The sequence below is a fragment of the Chrysemys picta genome, chromosome 11, assembly GCF_011386835.1.
Source record: "Chrysemys picta bellii isolate R12L10 chromosome 11, ASM1138683v2, whole genome shotgun sequence".
Classification (NCBI taxonomy): Eukaryota; Metazoa; Chordata; order Testudines; family Emydidae; genus Chrysemys; species Chrysemys picta.
This window is the reverse complement of record NC_088801.1, coordinates 13,659,642-13,683,064: the sequence shown is the minus strand read 5'-3', so window position 1 is coordinate 13,683,064 and position 23,423 is coordinate 13,659,642. Positions and strand designations below refer to the sequence as shown.

The window sequence follows — 23,423 nt, the reverse complement described above, 5'->3', positions numbered from 1 at the left end:
CTCCCCAAAACTAACAGGACATGTGCATTTCCCTTGGTAATCTTTAAAATTCCATGCTGTTTACTCTTCTACCAAGACTGGCAATGTTACAACATGCTCTCTGACGTAACAATTGTAGAATTCCCTCTGTTACAGTCAGACCATTTTGAGGACATTTAGCAAGTCTGTGTTCATGTGTTTGTCTCTCATGCCTTGCACAACAAGGTCAAGGTTTCCTGCCTGCCTTTAAGGCTCTGCAGGGAATTTCTGCTGCTTACATCACTCCTCCTTCTCCTGCGGCTCTTAGACGGAGCAGAGAAAGGAAGCCTGAATCCTCCCACTCATGCAGTTTGTGCTTTTTTTGTTTTTTTTTTTAAGATATACACCTTTATACTGGAACAGTCTCCCTCTTCTGCTCTAGCTGGCCACCCCTCTCCTTATCCAGGTCCCTCTTTAAGACCTGCTGCTTTCATGAAGCCTTTCAGCATTGCTGAACCAGGTCTTACACCATCATATTGACCAAAACATAAGTGAACTGAGCTGTCATGGGATCACCCAGCGTATCTTGTCTATTCAGGCTTGTCTTGTGTCTCTTGTGTGTCCTGGACAGTGCTGTGCACCCAACTGCTCTAAAAATAAGTAATATATTGGCTTTCGTTTCTGCAAAACAGCTGTGTTCGGATGGGTTGGACAATTGCTTTAGGATGAGAAGCAGCACAATAACCTATGTTGGCTTTTGCCCCTTGGCTGTGTTTCCCCAGGATGCAGAAGGAAAGCTAAGAAAATGGATATTGCTGAGAGGTAGACTTCCATTGTAAATAGGGTGTTCTCTGCTAGGATGGAATGTGCAATCATCCTCACGTCTCACTGAAGTTATTTGTGAGTTCATCTGTTAAAGTAAAAAAATCTTCCTGGTGAAGAAGGGTGGATTCAGGTGGATAGAAAAGCCAGCCCATCCAGTTATGCACCCCAAAGAATGCTGGTGATGAATGCTTCCATTGTTACCTATGAATTCAGACTAGCTTGCTAATTCCCCTGCACTGTCAGAGCTGGTAATAAAAAGGAGAGTCCTGTTTGAACTGTACTAGCTTCTCCATTATCTTCCAGTGTGAAAAATTGTAGAGGCTTACACTAAGTCTGAATCTGACCCACTGATTCTAAACACAATTGATTAGGTGTAATCATGACTTCTTTAATCTTAGCATGGTTGTGGTGTGGGATTTCTCGCCTGTGTTCATAAGAAGCTAGTGACTGTTGGTCAGACAGGAAATTTGGTTCAGTGTCTATTCAAGATTCAGCATAGGCACTCTAAGATGGAGTTGTGTGCTAAGGGCCTAGTTAATCAAGGAGTACTTACCTTTTAACTGATGTCAGACTTGGGAACAAACCCCAGTGAAAATAAGCAAGAGCCACATGTGTGTGTATATTGGCAAATATCCCCTCCCCGGGGGGAGGGATAGCTCAGTGGTTTGAGCATTGGCCTGCTAAACCCAGGGTTGTGAGTTCAATCCTTGAGGGGGCCACTTGGGGATCTGGGGCAAAATCAGTACTTGGTCCTGCTAGTGAAGGCAGGGGGCTGGACTCGATGACCTTTCAAGGTCCCTTCCAGTTCTAGGAGATGGGATATCTCCATTAATTTAAATTTAATTTAAAAATATGCAACTATTGGGTCTGTTTTGAGATTTAGGATTTAGCTGTGCTTGTAAGCCGACAAATTCTGTTTGCTTGGAGAAAGTGGTCAGAGCGGTCTCTGTCCTTCAGTGATAGCTTCTGCCCTCTCACATATGCCTCTCCTCTGAACTATAGTAGCATCCGTAACCCCGGAGCTTCCCATCTCTGGGTGAGGAGGTGTTAATCAGTTGGTCCAGGTAGTGACAGATCCCTGGCCATATCCCTCCCTGTACCCAAGCTAGTGCCGTGGAGAGACTGCCATAGAACACCATTTCAACATGTAGTGGAGTAGAGTCTGCTCTGGCTGGCCTTTTCATAGCCGGGAACCTCTTATTCAGTGAAACTGCACCAGTTCCTCTGCTTGCAGACCCTGGCCCCCTCTCAGAACTGGAAAATAATCCAAATGTTGGAAGGTTCTAGCTTCAGTCTTGACTGCATGACTCCGAGAGAGAGAGAGAGAGAGTTCTAGTCAGAACACGTGTGCATGTCATGGTGAAGTGTGTTGGTGTCTGATTTTTCCTGTTCACGTATCTCAAGCAACTGAACCAGTGTCACTCAAACTTCCTTCAAACTCGATGGTGTGTGGGGAGAATTCTTCCTCAAAGGAATTCTATTCCAAATAGAAATAGAGACTGAGAGGGAGATGGAACTTGGCCTTAACTCTAGCACTCCTTGTAGTTGTGGAGGCAAGATGTCCGTGCACATGATACTGTGTCCCTAGCAGAGGAAGTGCCCTTCAGATTGATACATGCGTAAAACTCATGTGCTTAATATTCAGAATTGAATTTATATTTGTTCAGCTGGCCATTGCTCGTTAGTGGTAATTCCCTATGGCTGCTTTTCTCCAGTTAAATTACTTTCCTCTCACGTCATTTCCTTTTGGTCAATGACACTCAGTACATATGACGACGTTTATTCTAAACAATTCTATCACATTTATAATAGAAGGTGAAATAAAATTAAGACTTCGGCAGTCCGAAGAGGTTACTAATAAAAGGGTATCAGTCTGTAGGTAATGCTCTGGTAGTCTGATATCCCTCCCCCTCTAGTTCTGGGTTCAGAGTCCATCCACAAATGACTGATCAGAAATGATACATTTTGCTGTCCATCTATTTGCTCTAGACTTCAAACCCAGGCCCTTGAAAGGGTAAGTGTGTGGACCCTTATGCCCATGCAGACTTGGGACAAGGCTTTGGGAACTCTTTTCAGGTCTCAGTACTGGACCGTTATCAGTCACTTGGCCTAATAGCAGCGTTATTAATGGGGTAGTTAAAGAATGAGTGACTCCAAATTTAAAAATAAACATGACTCCTTTATCTTGGCATTTTATTAACTTTAGCTGCAGGAAGCCATTATCCAGTGACCTCATTCCTTTTCTCTGAATTATTGCTCTGGCCCTGTCATCGGTTATGTAAGATGCTTTGTGTCTAGGTAGCATCCAAAGATCTTGAAGCATCCTGTAAAAGCTAATGAATTTTGGCTGCACAGCATGCCTGTGAAGTAGGATTATTGTCCCCATTTTACACACAGGGGCAGCTAGGGTACAGAGACTGCCTTGGCCAGAGTCCCTCAACAATCACTGGCAGTGGAAGCAGTTTCCTGACTCCTAGCCTGGGTGGGGAAGGACTTCTTGTCTTAGCTGTTGCTTCCACCTCTTATTAAACTTTATAATAAGCATCACTTTGTGGTGGTTTACCTTTAAGAAAGAAAACTCTGACTCGTGTGTGCTCAGCAGACTACAAGTGTGACCCGTAACTACATTTCTGGTCTCTATATTACTCATAATTACCAAAGGAAACAACAGATGCTTGAGAAATGTTGCTCAAATTAAGTCTGTTAATAATAGCTTGCATTTACATAGCATCAGAGTATCACAAAGCATTTGGAAAGAAATAATGAATTAGTATCGCTCATGTTCTTGAGACATAAATACAGCCCTTTTTCCAGATGGAGAAACTGAGGCACAGAACTTGTGACTTGCCTACAGGTCATGCATGAAATCTTTGGCAGAGTCAGGAATGGAACCCAAAGGTCCTCTTTCCCAATACCCTGCTCTTCCCATCAACCCACACTTCCTAAACGTTCAGATTAAAATGTCAAAGCAAGTCTTAAAATACTTTAAGCTGTGGTCAATCTTAGAACAGCTCAAGCAATGAAGAAGAAACATTAAGTTTAAAAAAAAAACTGCTTGCTCTCAGCTCTTTGTATGTAATTCAAAGTGTTTTTGTATTTTCTATCATTTATCCAGTTCAAAGGTCAGATGTATAGATCCTATTTGTTCATTGCAAAATAATAGAACTTTCAAACTACGTTTAGGGAGGAGTCTGCATCTTCTGACCACCTGCAGAAACCAAACTTCTTCCAGGGAGCACCTGACAATGTCCAATAACAGGGGGGAACCCACCTTGGCTCCCAAAACACGGAGTTAAATTTTTATCTTCTATTGGGCCACTGTGTGTGGCAGTTAATTGGCATAAACAAAAGACCAAATTAAAGCATCTTTCAATTTCAGAGAGGTTACTGGTTCCATCAGTATTCTCCAAACTGATTAAAATCTTTCAAAACAAAAGGAACTTTTCAAGTGCAGCCACTTTACATCCTACAGCTGCTTTGCTTCAGGATAATCCTTCAGTTGTTTTAAGATGCTGAAAAACTGTAACTATTGACTGTACCCATTAGAAACACAGTGCATTAGAAATTGGTGTTTCCCATCAGGAGTAATGTCATGGAACTTGATTGCTTTCTATTCTGCTAATCTAGTTTGACGCTATAGTAATATCTTTCCAGTGAAACTTCCTGGATTGTTTGTTTGCTATTTGCCTATTTTATAGCTGTTTCCTCTTTAAAACCCTCTCACGCGTGTCATAGCTCAGTTTAGAGGAAAAATGTAATGTGTATCTTAGTTGCTACAGTACATCTGGCTACTTCATCTCTTTGCAAGAAGAATACAGCCTTCCAGAATAGCAACCAGTCTCTCCAAGGATACTTTGTTGATCTCAATAGCAGAGTTATAGAAAGCCTTCTTTAAAAGTGTTTATTGCTTTGCTGGAGAGTGTGTGTGTGTGTGTGTGTGTGCGCCCTCTGTGAGTAATATACTGAGTGATGTTGTGGCACCACTTAAGAAACCAAATTCTTCTTTTAGAAGCTTGCCCAAGGGTATGTCTACACAGCAGCGGGTCTGAGCCCAGGTCAATTGACATGGAGTAAAAGATAGCATGTAGATGTTTGGGCTTGAGATCAAGCCCAGACTTTCAAACCCAACAAGGAAGGGAGGGTCTCTGTGCTGGCTGGAACCCAGTCTCACACATATACACTGCTGTTTTTAGCCCCGCAGTGCGGGCTTCCTCAGTTGACCTGGCCTCTGAACCTTGCTGCCGTGGATGTGTGTGTTTGATGTGTAGACACAAACTTTCTGCTCAAGGCTATTTAGGATATGCTCACCCAAGGGAGCCTTCCATATCGCATGGGGCTGAAGCGCAGGGCCTGATGCCCTGCCACCCAGTGCTGAAGCCTGAGCAACTTATCTTCATGAGGCCTGGGCAATTGACCTGCTTGCTACCCTCTAATGCTAGCCCTGGCTTTTATATGCAGAAAAATAGTTGTTGCACAGATTGGCTGTGGAATTTTTATAGCACGTTGGGGGCAGGAGGGAGGGGAAGGAGGGGCTCAGAAAGAGGAAAAAGGTTGAGAACCCCTGGGTTAGAGCATGATAGTAGGAGCCAGTCTGGCTCCCATTTCAGACTCCTCATGAGTTTTTGGTCAAATAGCCCTGCCTCTCCACTAGTTTCTCTGGTGTCAAATATATTAATACAAGCTCACCCACCTGCCATCCAAAATTGAAAGATTTAAATAGTGTTTGTAAAGCACTTACAAGTCTCAGATGACAGGTGTTTATAGAAGTGCAAAGTCCTTCTCTGAGAGGAAGGATATTTACATGGAAAGAATGTTGAAGACCTTGTAATCCTCTAGCAAAGGCTGTAGAGTCCTTGGTTGCATTAAACTCTTCTGTGATGTAATCAGAAGGGAAATTATTCTATGGGTTCTCTTGTTCACAAACCTGCTTGTGATTCAGTCTTCTGCAGCCACTGGGTTGTAGGTTCACTGCACTTGTTGTATTTATCATACACCTATCTGAATGCTGGAAGAGATGAGTGGTGTCTTTTGGGTGGTTTTTCCCCCCCCCCCCCCCCCCCCACAGTACCCATCAATAGACACAATGTTCACATAAGAATTTAAAAGGAACTCGAGAAAGCATTTTATTTATTTTTTTTGCAGCACAGTATGGATAAACCACTACCTTGAAGAGCTTCCAGTCTTGTTTCTCACACATGACAGGTCAAGCAAAAGAGTAGACAAGGCTTGGGAGAGGTAGGATGGGGATCAAAGCAGTAAGAGCACATGGCTGTTCAGCTAATGCCTAAAGCCTAAAACCATAGCGAGCAAATACATAATCTGTTACTAACTGAACAAACCAGTTTTGACACCAAGCAGGATATGACATAGACTTAACTCCTCCAAAACACAGGAAGAGCTGCACGTGTATGCAGACAGGAAATACACCCTGTAAACTATAGAGCGACACTGACCAAACTGTAGTTCCAGTGAGTGACGAACGAATAGTAAGAGGTGAAGCTTAGGTACAATAAATGAATCCTCTTTAGAGCTGGCATGGGCTGCTGCTTCATTTCTACGTAGTGCAATTGATGGATTGTAGGGAATAGAGCGGCTAGAAAAATGCAGATTTTCATGAAAAATGTATTGAAATTTTTATGGTGAAATGTAGACCTTTTTGAAAGACTAAACCAGCTCCTAGACTGGGTGAAAAGACTTCCTTGCAAAAGATTTGGTAATTCACAATTTTTTTGACAAACTCTACTAAGGAGGATGTGCTTTCACCTGAACACCCAATGGTGTTTAATTCTTCTTTATCTCCTGAAGTGAAAAGCCCACCGATAGAATATCTTAAAACTAGCCTTTTCCAGTTCAGGGCAGCTGCTCCTATATTTCCCCTTAATGGTTCAACAAGGGTACCCAGTCTTAGGGTTCCAGCTCCCCAGCTGTAGCCTCTCTTGGATGGAGACACATCTCGTTGCCTTCTGACCACAATATGTCCAGACTGTACAGTTCCTTGCCTTCACTGTGTATTTCCCAGCAAAGGCAGTCTGCCTAAACAAACCTTGCTCATAGACTTGAAGGCCAGAAAGGAGCATTATGATCATCTAGTCTGACCACCTGCACACTGCAAGCCACAGAACCTTCCCCACCCACTCCTTTAATAGATCTCCCCCCCCCTAACATCTGGCTGAGTTACTGAAATCCTCAAACCATGATTTAAAGACTTCAGGTTACAGAGAATCTACCTTCTTGTTTCACTTCAAGGACTGATAATGGAGTGATTGTTACAGCTATAAGTTTCCATACCATTCTTTCTAAGTAAGCCTACTTTTTATTCTTAAGGTAAAAAGCATTACAGAGAAGACTTATTAAAACAATAAAAGAACCTACACGTGTGCTAATAAGGCTACCACGCATCTCCCCACCAGAGGGGTTTCTTTGCAGTTACAAGTTCATCAAGCTTCAGCTCAGAAGAAGCACACACTCTTATGAAGCCTCAGTAAGCCTAGTCCTTCCAATCCTTCCCTAAGGATTGGGGCCCTCCATGGACCTGATTGTTTGTTTGCTGGATCAGAAGGTCCTGAGCCAGTTTAAACTTAGGCTATTTAACCAAAAGTCTTTTCTTTGTCTGTTGGTCTTTGGAGAATCCAGTTTGAAGTAATATATGTGAATCTCTGAGGGTGATGGCTTTAAAGATTGATAGGGAGGATGGATGCTAATGAACTTCCTCCTTACTAAAGAAGATGCATACAATGCCACAACCCGACATACACAATTCCATTTTTAATACATACACAATGTACCCTGAAGGTATTAATTAAACCTTACTGAGTTAGGGTTTTACACTTCATTGAATTACCTTAATTCCATAAGGTATGTTCAGGATATTGCCAGTCTGTCATGCATCCCTTTTTAGTTTCCCAGTGTGATGCTACCATTATTCATAGCCTGTGAATAACAGTAGTATCCCAACAAAAGCAATTTATCCTTGTGCTGTCCTATTCAATAGGCAGAGAATTGTTCTTTTAACAACACATAATTAACCAATAGCCCTCATTACCCCCCAAGCTATTAGACCAAGATTTGAGACCGAATTAGACATTCAAATGGATAAGATTAAAAATAGGGTTTTTTGGAGGGCTATCAACCCTCCTGCGTCAGGCCATTAACCAACCTTTGAGGGAGATTGGGAAGAAACTCCCTATTTGGGCAAGACATGCCATAATGCTCTATAGTGGAGTTTGTTGCACTGTCCTCTGAAGCATATGGTACTGGCCGTTGTCCAAGACAGGGCAGTAGGTGAGGTGGACCTCTGTTCTAACTTGGTGTGGCAGTTCCTACATAATATTGATTTAGAACAGCCTAAACGATGATAAAAATCTGATGGTACAGATTGTGCTGAATATTTCACCCTAGAACTTTTGTCAGACAAATTTCTGTCAGGAAAGAATATTCTGTGAGAACATTAAACATAGTTCTGTAGCTAAGTGGTTGCTAGAAATAAAAGGCATTAATGACTGTTTGGAAGAGTTTCTGATTCTGCAGAAAGACAAGGATTTTTATAAACCAAAGCAGTGTCATCTGCATCACATACTAGTGACAGCTGCCTTTAAATTCCTAGTTTGCAATAAACAAACTCAGGGGCCTGCTTCTGGCTTCCTCTGGGCTCTTTAGTCAGACAACTCCTTGTGAAGTCAGTGGGAGCTCTGCCTGAGTAAGGATTGCAAAATAGAGCCCAAAGATTGATATTTGTAGAAATGCATCACTTTAAAAAAAAAAAATTAAAATACTTAGTTTTCTGGTAATGTGACAATCACTCAAGATGAACCAGTATTAATTTTCAGTATACCTTGTAAGGTGACACACACAATTGCAATGTTACAACATTCGAGCTTTCAATTTTTATAGTGGAAACTTCTTAATCTGGAAATGTTTTTCTCTCTCTCCTCCCCTTCCCTCCCCCCCCCTCCCCCCAAAATCCTCCTTCCCCCAGATAAATACATTGCACGGAATTTTGTTTGGTTCACTTTTCAGATTTCATCAGGATTTAAATTGGCTGTGTGCTTTTGTCTTGTAGGTTTATAAATCCAAAAAATATTCTTTATCTAGAGCCTGTAGTATCTTGCGAATTTGCCGAAGGGACTTACACACACACACACACACACACACACACACACACCCCAGAGGAGTATATATGTGTGTGTGTGTGGGGGGGGGTTATTTATTTGTGTGTGTAATATAAAAATAATATGGCCGCCATGATTTAAAAATCAAGAAGTTGTAGTCTTACAGTGAACAGTATTAAAAATAATTTATTTTCAGGTTATTCTCAACTTCCAAAATTGTTGTACTCCAAATTAATTTTATTCTGGGTCTGATACTCTCAATGGTAACTCCCCAATAATTGACCTATTGTCTGTCCTACGGCTCAGCCTCAAGACCACTGGGTTATTTTTTAGGTTTTTTTGCCCCTGTATTTGGCATCTCTGGCCCAGCCTGCTGTGATGAAATGAAAGGTGCGACATGAGCCAAGAGAGGTGAAATAGTGTATCAGGCTGTGATTGTGACTTCAGTGGGATTCTGCATGGGCAGAGGAGTCTGCTCTCATGGCTTCTGGTGCAGGATCAGAGTCTGAGTAGTGGTTGTGAGAGCACCAGGCTATTTCTTTACTCCCTTGGACCCCCATAACACTCATCCAGTTCTGCAATATCATGTTAGGGTTGATATGCTCATTTCCCTTATATTCTTTACAGCTCCATTTTGTTCGAGTGTGGGTATTGCAAATGCTGGAATAATGTGAGAACTTTCTCTCAGTTATATAGGGGACTGCGAGATTCACATGGAAGTATCAAAGTTTAAAGGAGGAGTGAAAGGAATACAGGTGGGTATAATGCAGATGTTCATTTGATGCTGTATTTTATATTGAGGCAGCATGGCCCTGTAGCTGGGGCATGAGACTGGGGGTCAGGAGTCCTGGGTTTTATTTCTGTTGCTGCTGCTGGGTGATCTTGGACAAGTCGCTTCACTGCCTTGTGGCTCTGTTTCCCCATGTGTAAAATGCCTCCTTTGGAAAGCACTTTGAGATTTGCAGACAAAAAACACAATCAAATAGAAAGATGATAGTAAACCTCTTGGAACTTCACAGTGACTGTGGAGAGAGAAGATTGAACCTCAGTCTATAAGAGTAGACCCTATGCTACTTGAGTTACACTGAGGCTGGGATTTTCAAAGGAGCGTAGCAACTCCCTTTGATCTGTTTGAAAAATCTCTGCTTTTGCCATTAGCAGTATGTGATCTCAGACATGCAGGGGAGAAGTGCTGATTCTCTCCAGTAAAGGGAAGTGGTGCGCACATATAGTTAAACCCAGTATTACTGGGGTAGATTTAAATCCATTTAGGCTCCAAATTTCAACTTTGTGGAAACAAGATTCTATAAAATCTAAGGGGTAAAATTCTCAAAAGCACCCAAGCCCCATGTTCAGAAGTGACTTAAACGCTTGGGAGCCTGAGTTTCAATCACTTCTGAAAATGGGGCTTGGGGTCCGAAGTCACTTGGATACATTTTTCAAAAGCACCTAAGAGGGTTAGAAATGTTTTGACGTTTGTGTTTTTTAAATGCCGGTGAAAAGCGTTTCACTTTGGATTACCTCTTAACATAACTCGTTACAAACTAAGATGTTGTTCCAGTCCAAGCTTACCACTGAAGTTAGAGAAGAGAAATGCTCTCTGAATTCGTTGCTCAGATGAGAGGGTAGGAGGACCCTGGCGATAGAGAATGGGTTTTGAGAAGAAGTGTATTCTATGATATGGAGTCTTGATGTTAGGGCCTAGAACTCCAGAGTTCTATGTCCTATTTGTGTGCTTTGACCACGCATCTCTCTAAATGAGGCAGCAGTTCAAGTTCATCCTGACCGTTACCTTCAAACTAATGTTTCCCTCCTCTGTTCTCTTCACAGTTACGTGGAACATTACGGGTGATACTGGAACCTCTCATCACAGACGTGCCTTTCTTTGGAGCCATGACAATGTTTTTTATTCAAAAACCGGTAAGTCTGTAGTGAATTCCATTCCGCAGCCTGATTGACCCTTGATCTTTGCTCCTGTGACAGTGAGGGCCAATCTGCCTTTTAAATATCCATCTGCAATAGCTTGGTTACTTCCCTGCCTACTATGTAATACTTAAAATAGAATTTTGAACAATAATGTGCTTAAAATAAGAATGTTACTCTTTTTAGAGATCTAGATAATGAAGGATGTCCTTGGCATACAACACTGTAGGAGAACAAAATGCACAAGTTAGTCTTTTTAGCTTCTATGAATGCACAGACTCCCTAGTGACTGTGGTAGATGGTCTTGCAATAAAAGGCATATGGACGGACTATTGACAGATTATTAATACAGTTAATAAATGCAGCCATCTTAGGTGCCAGTCTGTGTTAGCCTTGCATTGAAGGCCTAATTGTGTAACCTTGTGAATGCCACCTGCTGTGAATTAAATCCCACTTTCTCTTCCTAGTGACCGCTTATAGCATGGCTCACTTTTTTTTTATTTTTTTTTTATTTTTTTTTGCTTGAGTGTAAAGGAAATTAGAGACCAAACACACATAATATGTGGGTCACACTTATAAATCTTTCCATGAAGCATTGCCCTTTGGTTGGCATTAGCTACAATGAAGATACTTTAAGTTCCTAGTGACTGTAGCACAGTACAAGACTAGACAACATTCTCCTGCTACTCCCACACAACACCACTGAATTCAGTGTGCTGAATGGTTGCAACAGCAGAATTTTGATCACTATGTATTTTTGGATTATAAGGATTCATGGTACATACCATGGGATTATCCAGTGGTCTCAGCTATAGGCTTAGAAGAACATAGCTGTGGGGAGGCAGCTAGATGTGGAGCTGATTATTGGCCTCTGGGGAGTGGATTTGAAGAAATTTTTGCTACTGTGTGTGCCTCTGTTGTAGTCACAAACTAAAGCGGATACTATGCTAAATCCATAAGTGACTGTATAGGTTGGCCATGTTGCTGGAGAGGGTATACCAAGACACCAGTATATTTTACCAACATTAAAATATTTCAGGCAATACAACCAATATGGTACATAACTAAGAAATGATTAGCCTCAGCAATCTACTACTTGCATGAGATGGCGGCTGCTGGTCCTGGGTGCTGAGTAACTTTGGCAACAGTTCAGTAAGACAAAAATGGTGTTGGATGTATTGCCAATGGCAAGACTGAAGGCAAAACAAAATCCAATGAGAGGCATAAGTGGTGCATAGGCGGGAGGGAAATCCCATTGAGCAGTAGCGTGAAGCAAAAATGAAATCCACTCTTCTGCTGAAAAGCCCTGTATTACTAAAGATCCTTGCATTAATCAACTGGATTAGTGCATACATGAGGTCATTGCCTCAAAGAACTTAGTTTTCAGGGCAAGATCCTCAGCTGGTGTAAACTGAAGTTAGTGGAGCTACACCGTTTACATGAGCTGGGGATCGATCTTGCCCTTGGAGTAGAGGCTTAATCGAGGAAACCTCCATAGACTAGTAAAATGCAAAGTTAAAAATGGAGTGTTCTGGCTCTGGGGGTTTTGCTTCAAACAAAGGAAAGGTGCAAAGGAAGGTGGTAGAGGAGGGGTGTGTGTGAGAACAAGGCAGTGGAAGGTAAGTTGGACTGCATGACATGTAGGCAGTGCTAGACTTGAACATTTCAAATAGATTCCAAACTCTATCAGAAAAGTTAGTTGTACAGCACAGGGACATGATGATAAATGTCACATTTATGGGAGAAGGTAGCAGCAGTTATTGAGGATGAACTGCAAACGTTCAGTTCAAATACCTGTAAATCTTTTGCTGTATTCCATATAAGGGAGAAGAACTTAGTCACGTCTCAAACAAAACCAGCTGCTCTGGTCTAGTCTGAGCTTGTATGAGGATCCGTGAAACTCCATGGACTCACTGTAAAACCTGTTTTCTAAGGCCGTTCCAGAGAGTTATTGAGTCTTGCTACTCTGGATTGAGTGTTTGTCTGAGTTCCTTTTAGCACTTCAGCTCATATGTGACGTTGCTGGGTCACTCTAGCCACCCACGAATGTGCTTTCTGAACACATCTCTTGTTCAAGCTGAACTAAATGGCATGGTGCAGTTGGAGAATGGCCTCAAACTGAGGTGTTCTCCAGGGTGTGGGGGACGGGGGGGAGAGGAGAGACCCACTTGATTCCTTAGTAAGCATCTAGCAAAGGAAGTGTGCGAAGTCCATGATAGCTCCTTTCAGGATAGGAGCAGACACAAGCCAGTTGAGGATGCCTGGCTGATGGCCGTGATGCCTAGTTAATCTGTGGGGATGGAGTCCGTGATGATGATTGGGTGTAGTAGTGTGACTTTATCAGGATGAGTTTGAGATGGTCACATGACTCACTATGGCTTCACCACTTATAAGTAATCGGTGCTCATCTGGGATGACTCGCATAAAACATTTATGCCACGCTGCCCAATTGCGTGTTCTGTAGCTGCCGCATATATATTTAAGGCACTGCTAAAATAATTACTGAGCATCTTTAAAAACATTGGGCCATATTTCCAGGGTAACTCAGCTAAATCCCTCTGCATGTAAAGCCCATTGCCTTAGTTGGATCTGGTCCTACTAAAACAGCTCTTCCTAGCTATCTACATTTCTGACTCAGCAGAGCCATGAAATAGTGGATTTTAAAGCTGTGACCTTTTTTTTTTTTTTTTTTTTTTAATGTATAGAAAAACTGTTACTGTTGCAGGGCAGAATAACTTTGGGGCACAGAAAGAGGAAACCATACTCTGACATCTTGAGGGTGGTGTGTGTTTGTTTGTTTGTTTGTTTTGTTTTTTTTTAATGATGGCTCTCTGAAGTTGCTGGGGTATTTGTTGGAACATGTCCTATGGAAAGTCAGAAGGTGATCAATTAATGTATCACATGGCTCTGTAGCAAACTCTTCCATGTGTGATTAGAAATGTAAACACCACACACGTTTGGATGGACTATACACCCTTGTGCTTCAGTGCATGAGGTAATTAGGAAGGCACTTCCCCGATGCGTGGATCACCTCACAGTTTTCCACTACAGGATTGCTTACACCTTTGTGTGAAGCATTTGGTAATGGCTGCTCTCAGATGGAACACTGGACTGACCAGTCTGCTGCTCCGATACAAGATGGCAATTCCTATGTTCCTAAGTCTTTGGGGGATAAGGCCCAAAGAAACCCTGACGCCAGGTCTTGGCAGTTCAAATAAAGGAGGAAATGTCTCATTCTCAGCCATTGTTTTTTAGGTGTAAACATAATTCAGTTTGTTTTCTTTAGCTGGATATGTCTTGTGTTTTTTAGGCTCATTAATCACTTGTTGCAAATTCATTAATACGGTTCAGTTTGGGTTTTTTCTTTTCCTGCTTACTGTAGTACTTGGAAGTCAACTGGGCAGGCCTGACCAACCTCCTAGATGCCCCAGGAATTAGGTGAGCGTTCACTTCTCTTCTTCTTTTATTTATTAAGAAAGAGGCGGGATGGGAGGGGGAATCGTATAGAAATGAACCCCTTTCTCTAGAAACTGAGCCAAAGGATTTTCAAGAACTATGTATCTTAAGGCTTTATACTGTTGTCCATAACAATAGTAGCAGAACAATCTGCAAAATCTGAACTCAAAGCTCTATTGCTTTTCTACCATTTCATCACGTTTGAGGCTCATGAAGGAAGTATTATGGCTAGCCAAATCTCCTGTGAAAAGTCACAAAAGACACTGAGGCCATAACAAGGGCTACAATTACAAAGCTGGCCTTCCTTTCCACACCTGCAAATATTATTTTGCATTGATAGTTTATAATGACCGATATCCAGAGTTAAGGGATTTGCACACTGTATTTATTTTGAGGTACACAAATATAAGCAAACTATCCTGGGCTTTGTGTACTCTATATTGTAGTTTTATTAATCATGGAATCTATTTTTAAATCAACCACAAAATCCCAAATGGCAGAAATTCCCCTGCTTTTCCCACAACAGGTTATCAACTCCTCAGATTCCCAAAAGAAACACAAAGTTGTCCCAGCCCTTTCCAAATGCGGGCGGTATTGGGTTGATTGTTTATATTTAAGTTTCACAGTGAATGTGCATATCTCTCTATTTGGCTCCACTACTCTGGATTTTCAAGCTGTTCATCAGGAACAAAGATGCATTTCCCGCTTCAGAGTTTTGTCAGCTTAAGCAGAAAACTGTTCAAGTCACATGGAAAGGAAAAGTAACCTACCAATTGGTTACTCGCAAGTCCATTATTTTTAAACTAAAAATGATTTTTTGGGGCTGCTTTTCTATCTCCTCCTCCTCCTGCTGAAACGGACTTAGGACCACATGCAGACACTCTCTTGTGCATGTTGAGTAGCTGCTTACTCCACTGAATCAAATGGGATTGTGCTGCTACTCAACGTGAGTAAAGGTATCCAAGCCTTTTGATGTACGGTGGCAGAGTGCTCCCTTTGAGGCCAGAGCAGCTGTATGCCCTGGAGTTTGCCCTGGGCGGAGATGTCCTTTTTAACTTGGGAACGAATCTCTTTTTTCTTTCCGATGCAAATTCTCTTAAAACCTTGCAGGAAAGGGCTGCACATGCTGCACACTTACAAGCAACAATTCATTTTGGCTCGCTGCAAAATGCTGGAGCCTGACTGCTTCACTCCTTCCTACTTCCCTTTATAGTGGCTTAAATATAGAAAAAACTCTGCTGATCATGAAAGCCTTATGAACAAACACGCCTGGATGTGAAACACGCTGAAAGACTGGTTGAACCAGAACTCTTCCTTTAAATGACTCTGATTTATGGGGAAGAGTAAAGAAATATGAAATCCTGCCTAGTCATTTACTTGTTAAAAGCGACACGAAGTTGGATTCAGGTCCATGCCAAAATTCACATGATTTCATAACCTTTCTGTTGATTCGGGGGGGGGTTGGGCAGGAAATCCCTGTCCTGTCATCAGACCGTCTGTGAGCTCTGCATTTGTACTGGGCAGGGCATGGGATTTCAGCCTTCTGTTCTGGTCAAACTGTGTACTGTGACCTGATCATGGAACAGCCTTATCCAGCATATTCCTGGTTTTGCTAGCACTTTTTACTTAGCAATGAGATGAGGTGGGGAGGGAGTGACGGTGGTGTGTTTTGTTCTGTTTGTTTGTTAGTGTTTTCCCCCTTAATGGTATCCTGCCCTGTAGGTACAGACTTGCTCATGCCAAATAGCTGTTCATTGAAAGCACTTCATTCACCATTAGTAAGTGGAGAGCACTAAAATGTATGTTTCCTACACACTTCTGGCTATGCGGAGGTAGGTCAAATGCCTGTTCTGCAAATACAGCAATAGAGGGCCAAGTATGAAGCTAGAACTGAAAGATTAAAAAAAAAAAAGCATTGATTTTTTTTACTGCATTTCATAGATTCCATAGGGTTTAAGGCCAGATCATTCCAGTCTAACCTGTATATCACAGGCTATTAAACTTCACCCTGTGACCCCTATACTGAACCCAATGACTGTGGCTAAAGCATATCTTCCAGAAAGGCATCCAGTTGTGATGTGAAGACCTCACAACATAGAGACACCACCATTTCCCTGGATAGTTTTGTTCCAATGGGTTATCACCCTCACTGTTAAAAATTTGGGCCTTATTTCCCATTTGAATTTTTCTGGCTTCTGTTTCCAGACATCCGTTCTTAATGTATAACGAAACCCAGCAAATTCAGCTCTGATGATTAATTACAGCAAAGTCGTTTATTCCTAGAGACTTGCACATTAAATGAACAATTGCTGCTCCTTGAGTCTGCGGCTCCTGTGACTTGATGGGATGCAAAGGATCTTTGTGCTCAATAAAGATCACATGATCTCCCTGAAACCATTTATTTTTAAAAGGTGACACAGAGGAGGGGGGGGGGGGAGAAGGAGTTTGTGCCTTTTTGTTTTTAATTCTTTATAATGTATAAAGACCAGAGTGCTTGGAGGAGATATTGTAGATTGTTCCATTGGTTAATCATTCACCTATTTGTGTTTTTGTTTGTTTTTTAACTTGTCTGGCTTCGGCTTCCTATTTACAGTAGTGTTTACTTTTTTTCTTCAATAAATCTGGCTTAAGAAAGGGCAGTATTGGGGGTCAAGGCTCCAATAATTTGTCTGCATCACAAAAAACAACCTTGCAACTGATTCTCTTTCTTGGCAGTCTTAGTAGAGAAGCTAAGGGGTGAATGGAAGTTGAATTTCCTAAAGGTGGCTATTCCAAGAGGGTATAGATTAAGGCAAGCTGGTGGGGAAAGGTGGGAGAAGCTCATATTACTGTACATGCAGTGCTTATTCTGGGAATACATGGAGGGCTTCGGTCTCCAGGGTTGTCAATCCAACAACTTTCAACATAAGGATAAGCTGGGGATCAAATTCTATACAAGGAGGCTCTAACTAAAGTCACCCATGGCCTCATGCATGGATCCAAGGTCAGAAATTGTCATTTTATGCTGATGTGAAGTGTTTGTTTGGAGTATTTTATTTGGATAACTCAAAGTTGTGGAAACACTATGAACATGTGTATTCCCAAAGTGGTGCAAAAGAGACCCCGGATTTGAACCCTCTTGTTCCCATCTCATCCTGCCTCATCTTTTGTATCCACTTGTTTATTATTTAGACTTCTAAGGTCAAATTTCCAGCCAGCTTTTGTAACTGCAAGATTTGGATGCGCCGCACTGCAGTTGTACATTCAAATAGCCACTTGTATGCACAGTTCTGGATTTGCACATCCAACTCAGTTATGCATGTGTAAACATAAATTTTGTGCCCTTGCATGTGCACAGATGGATGAGCAAGATCACAAATTAGGACTGAAATCTTGGTTCTTTCCTCCTTTTGAGAGTTGAAGGCATTCTCTTTCAAGGCGTGGAGAAGGCAGAATGATCACATTTGCAATGTCTTTTGTTGTAATTGAAATCCTGACTTCTTTTGTGTTTTCTTTTTTGTTTGTTTAAATTTTCCCTTCAGTTTAATGTCAGACACGATAATCCAAGACCTGATTGCTGCCCGGCTGGTGTTACCAAACAGAATCACAATTCCACTGAAGAAGAACATGAAAATTTCCCACCTACGATTCCCTATCCCATATGTGAGTGTTTCCTGAGCTGGATGACGTAATATATTGACACACAATCAGCTGAATATGCTGTATGCTAAGACCGGGGGGGATGCATTAACCTGCTGTGCACACAACTCATCAACCTCTAAACTGTGGGAACTAGGATTGTTGACATGACCCCAGTTGACATTGTCCACCTACCAAAACTGGTTGAAGCATGATAGCGGGTATCTGTTCAGATTGAAAACACCAGTTACTGCAATACTGAACTGTGGTGCAGTGCCCCAACTTTAGGGGAAAGCCTGCTCATACCATGTATAATACCAACCAATATTTCTCTCCCATTCATGTCTATTAAATTTGAATGAAGTCATCTCAAATGTGTGTAGGAGAAATCTGAGCAAATGGTGCTAAAGATGCTGGATACTGAATGCTGTGACAGTAGTAGTTGATAGAGGTATTTGCCTATCTTGAGTATTTCTAGTGCACCCATCACAATGGTGTCTAGGTACTCTTAATCTCTGACCCCACACTGAGTTATATTGCAGCAATCTCTTCTACGTCGGGGGTAGTCAATAGGTGGACTGTTGGCCAAATCTGGACTGCCAGATGCTTTTGAACAGATCCTGAAATCTTTTCATTTACAGTACTGCAGACTGTCCTCATGTCTTATAATCATTATTGTTGAGGTTCTTTATTTTCTTCTCTGGAAGATGGACCTTGACTATACCTTTGACCAAGAAATTTGGACCTTGACAAAAAATAGACTACCCATGTTCTACGTAGTCCTGTTCTGAGATTCCTAGAGTATCCCCAGTAGTTTTAAGGTACAAAAGCATAAATTGGCCAGATGTTCCTCTTGGTCTTTGTATATCCTGTATATACAGTAAATAAGACTTGTTTAAGAGATTAATCAGTGATCTCCCTTACCAAATGAAAGCTTTGCGTTAATGAAGGAATATGCTAAATCTTCAGTTTGTGCTTGATTTGTACGCTAACCCAGCAATTCTTTCATTAATAATGAAAGAGCTTAAATAACAGGTAGGAAGGCATAAAATCACAAACCTTTTTATGAAATAAAATAAATTACAAAAATTCATCCAAAACATTGTCAAATGCAAATCTCTCTTGAATATACTATAAATATTCTAGATATTGGGAAAGTGAGGGGAAAATGGATAGGTGGCTGTTTTCCACCTACAATAAAGCACCAAATGGAAGTTGAATGGCCACCTCTGCGACAACTGATCAAAAATATCATACCATCATGCCTTTCCAGTGGATGCTATTTCTTTGTCCTTCCAGGCTCTGGCCCTGTGGGAGAGGAGCACTTCCGAAGAGGTCTGAGCATGCTCAGTTCCCTATGAAGCCAATGGGAACTCAGGAGCTCAGCACCTTGCAGGATCAGGTCCTTATTTACAATTGTGTGTATAGTGTAGTGTCAACCGGAGATCTTTCCTGCCCAATTATAACCATATGAAGATAGCCTACGTTAGACTGTGCCTCAGTAGAAACTGCTCTCTAGGTAAATGAAATTACACATGTAAAACAGGAAACATTTTTAATCTGTTATGTAGAATGTTCTGCATCAAAATACCACGGCAGCCTTGCTTAAATGATAATTGGAACCAACACCTGAAATAGCTATTTTAAGAGGCAATGTATTGAAATTCTCAAGAGGCTTGTGTTTTCATGTTGATCTGTGATGCTTGTTTTGTTCAGGGAGTAGTCAGAGTTCATCTACTAGAAGCTGAAAACCTTGTCCAGAAAGACCACTTCCGGGGGAAGTCTGACCCTTATGCTATTCTTCGAGTTGGCTTGGCGCAGTTCCGAAGCAAGACCATTCAACGAAATCTTAATCCCATCTGGAACGAAATGTCTGAGGTATAGAATCTATTCATCTTTCTAACCATATGAAGTTGTAATGTTTGTCTGTATATGTGGATTATACTTGGTTTGGGCACTTTTTCGTCTGTCCTTCAATAAGTGCTTGGAAGGTATTGGAGACAACATTTTTTTTTTTTTCCAGAAGTAGAGAAAGTAAGCAAGGGGACAGCCATTTTAGCCTTGATTCTAACCAACAGGGAGGAATGGGAAGCGAATCTAAAGATGGAAGGCAATTTCAGTGAGCGTGATCATGAAGTGATAGATTTCATAATCCTAAGGCAAGGAAGGAGTGAGGGCAGCAAAATAAGGACACTGGACTTCATAAAAATCAGACTTTAACAGACTCCGAAGTCTGGTAAGGGTAGGTAAGGTCCCCTGGAAGAAAATCTAAGGGGAAAAGGAGTTCAGGAGAGCTGGCAGTTTCTCAAGGGACAGAATTAAAGGCCCAACTGCAGACTGTCCTGATGTCTTTACTTCACAGCAAGAATAGTAAGAGCCCAATACATGGCTCCATCAGGAGCTCTTTAATGACCTGAAAATTGAAAAGGAATCCTACAAAAAATTGGAAATATGGACAAATTGCTAAAGCTGAGTACAAAGAGTAGCACAAGTAGGTAGGAACGAAATGAGAGAGGCTAAGGCACAAAATGGGTTACAGCTAGCCAGGGCCGCAAAAGGCAGTAAGAGGTTTTATTAATATGTTAGGAGCAAGAGAAAGACAAAAGAAAGTGTAGGCCCTCTATTTAGCAGGGAAGGAGAGCTAATAACCGATGACCTCAAGAATGCTGAGGTGCTTAATGCTCATTTTGTTTCTCTTCACTAAAAAGGTTAGTGGTAACCACATACTCAATACAATTAATATTATCAATGAGAGAGGTGGAATGGAAGTCTACCATATTCTTTCCCTATTTTGGCTAGCTTGATAAAATAGATGTATTCAAGTGGGCAGGGCCTGAAGAAATTCATCCTAGGGTACTTAATGAACTAGCTGAAGCAATCTGGGAACCATTCTCAATTATCTTTGAGAATTCATGGAGGACTGGGGAGGTCCCAGAGGACTGGAGAAGGGCAAACGTTATATCCCTTTTTAAAGACCGGTACTAAGAGGATCCAGGGTATTATAGACCAGTCAGCCTAACTTTGATACCCGGAAAGATACTGGAACAAATTATTAGACAATCAGTTTCTAAGAACATAGATGATGATGATGATGATAGTCTTGCAAGGAATAGCCAGTATGGATTTGTCAAGAACAAACCATGCCAAACCAAGTTTCCTTCTTTGACCTTTTGGCCTATTGGATAAGGGGAAGCAGTAAATGTGATTTATATCTTGATTTTTAGAAAGGCTTTTGACACAGTCCCATATGACATTTTTCTAAGCAAACTAGGGAAATGTGGTCTACATTAAATTACTACAAAGTGGGTGCACAACTGGTTGAAAAATGGTACTCAGAGTAGTTATGCCCTCCCAGTATGAGAGCAAGCCATTGATATCTAGTGGGGTCCTGCGGAGGTCAGGCCTGGGTCTGGTATAACCAATATTTTCATTAATCACTTGGACAATGATGTGGATATTGTGTTTATAAAATCTGTAGGTGACACCAAGCTGGGAGGGGTTGTAAGCACTTTGGAGGACAGGATAGGAATACAAAATAAACTTGACAAATTGGAGAATTGGTCTGTAATCAACAAGATGTACTTTCCACTTGTGTTTATTGAATTTCTTCCCCTAGACAGGAAAAATCAAATGCATAACTACAAAATGGAGAATAACTGGTTGGACAACAGTCCTGTAGAAAAGGATCTAGGGATTATAGTAGATCTCAAATTGAATAAATCAACGTGCTAGTTGTGAAAGCCTAATATTCTGGAATGTATTAACAAGAGTGTTGTATGTAAGACCTGGGAGGTAATTGTCCTGCTCTACCTAGCACTGGTGAGGCCTCAGCTGTAGTACTGTGTCCAAATCTGGGCACCACACTTTAAAAAAGATGTGGACAAATTGGAGAGAGTCATAGGAGAGCAACAAAAATAATAAAAGGTTTAGAAAACCTGACCTATGAGGAAAGGTTAAAAAAACTGGGCATGTTGAGTCTTTAGAAAAGATGACCGGGGGGAGGAGGGAAACCTGATAATCATCTTCAAATTTGTTAAGGTCTGTTACAAAGAGGATGAGGATCGGTTCTTCTTGGTGTTCACTGAAGGTAGGATAAGAAGCAATGGGTTTAATCTGCAGCAAGGGAGATATTTTTAGAAAGGGAAAAACTTTCTAACGAATAAGGGTAGTTGAGCTCTGGGATAGGTTTCAAAGGGAGGTTGTGGAATCCAAATCGCTGGAGATTTTAAAGAATATCTTAGGCAAACACCTGTCAGGAATGCTTTAGGTTTACTTGGTCCTGTCTCAGTGCATGGGGTTGGTCTTGCTGATTTCTCAAGTCCCCTTCCAGCCCTACATTTCTATGATTCTGTGGGTGTGGGTTTTTTTCCCCTTGCCTAATTGTATTGGAACTGATAGACTATTTTTATGTTACCAACTGAACTGACAAGTTAACTAGTATCTTCGGAACCCCTTAATCAAATGAGCAGATGTTTGCCCTGCAAACTTGACCCTGGCCCCCGAATTGACATATCAGTTTTCAAGCTGATCTATGTATGTGGATTTTAGACAAGATGCAAACACATCATGCTTATGCTGACCCTGCATTAGCATATATATTTCCTCAATGTACCCTGGGAAGTACTGCACTCTTGTCACTAGCCTGAGGCTTTTGATGTGGCCTGTGAATATTTGTCTGTCTGTAAATCCTATGACTTTCTCTCTTCCTCTTCTCCCCACCCCCCCGCCCCTGCAGTTTGTTGTTCATGAAGTGCCTGGTCAGGACTTAGAAGTGGACTTGTATGATGAAGATCCAGATAAAGATGACTTTCTGGGCAGGTGATGCACATAATTTCCTATTTCTCTTTTCAATAGTACGGGTATGATCAGTCTTTCAAAAGCAATCCCCTGTAATAATAAAGGCATAGATAGGTCAGTGGTGGTTGCTCAGTGAGATGTAAACCTTATGAGAAACATCGTGGCTTCTTGTAAAATAACGTTGGGGGGTGGAGCCTTCCTCCTCTAGGTTTCTAGTTCTAATCCATCCCAGACTATTCATGATGAAGTACCTACATTTGGATGCTGTCCGATCACTGATGTATGTGAAACTAATGTGATGCTCTCAGTCAGGTTCTTAATAGAGAGGGGTCCTGGTCATAAAAACAACCACTGCAGTTGGCACTCTTTTTTGGCCTTCCTAGAAGAGACTAAGATTCTGAAATTAGCAGAAGCCTGAGCTCTGCAAGCCAGGACTGAAGGTCAAACTTGCATTGCTACTTCATGAGCTGTACCTGTCCTGTGGATGGACAGGATTGTCAACATGGCATTCTTAGATAGCAGCGCATTAGGGGAAGCTTTGCAGAAGATAACTAAGAACCACCAAATTCCACCTACCTAAGTACAGTATATCAGAGCTGGCTTCTTAAGAAGAGGTGCTTTACATTTATGTACTTCAAAACATACTACGCAATTTGCCACCACCCAAAAATGGGATGCGACCAAGACCCAAAATAAAGTGTTTGTATTAATTTTGATGGAATGAATAGGCCCAAAGAG

At 41.5% G+C, this 23,423-nt stretch overlaps 1 protein-coding gene across 1 annotated transcript in view; it reads left to right on the top strand.

The window, feature by feature from the left end:
- Positions 1–23,423, top strand: part of ESYT3 (extended synaptotagmin 3) — a 57,778-nt gene that overhangs the window by 15,653 nt on the left and 18,702 nt on the right. Inside the window, exons 5-10 of the mRNA XM_005279906.4 lie at positions 9,580–9,646; positions 10,722–10,811; positions 14,197–14,252; positions 17,792–17,912; positions 19,605–19,766; positions 22,624–22,706. Of these exons, the coding sequence (XP_005279963.2) occupies positions 9,580–9,646; positions 10,722–10,811; positions 14,197–14,252; positions 17,792–17,912; positions 19,605–19,766; positions 22,624–22,706 (579 nt within the window). The remainder of the gene's footprint in view (positions 1–9,579; positions 9,647–10,721; positions 10,812–14,196; positions 14,253–17,791; positions 17,913–19,604; positions 19,767–22,623; positions 22,707–23,423) is intronic.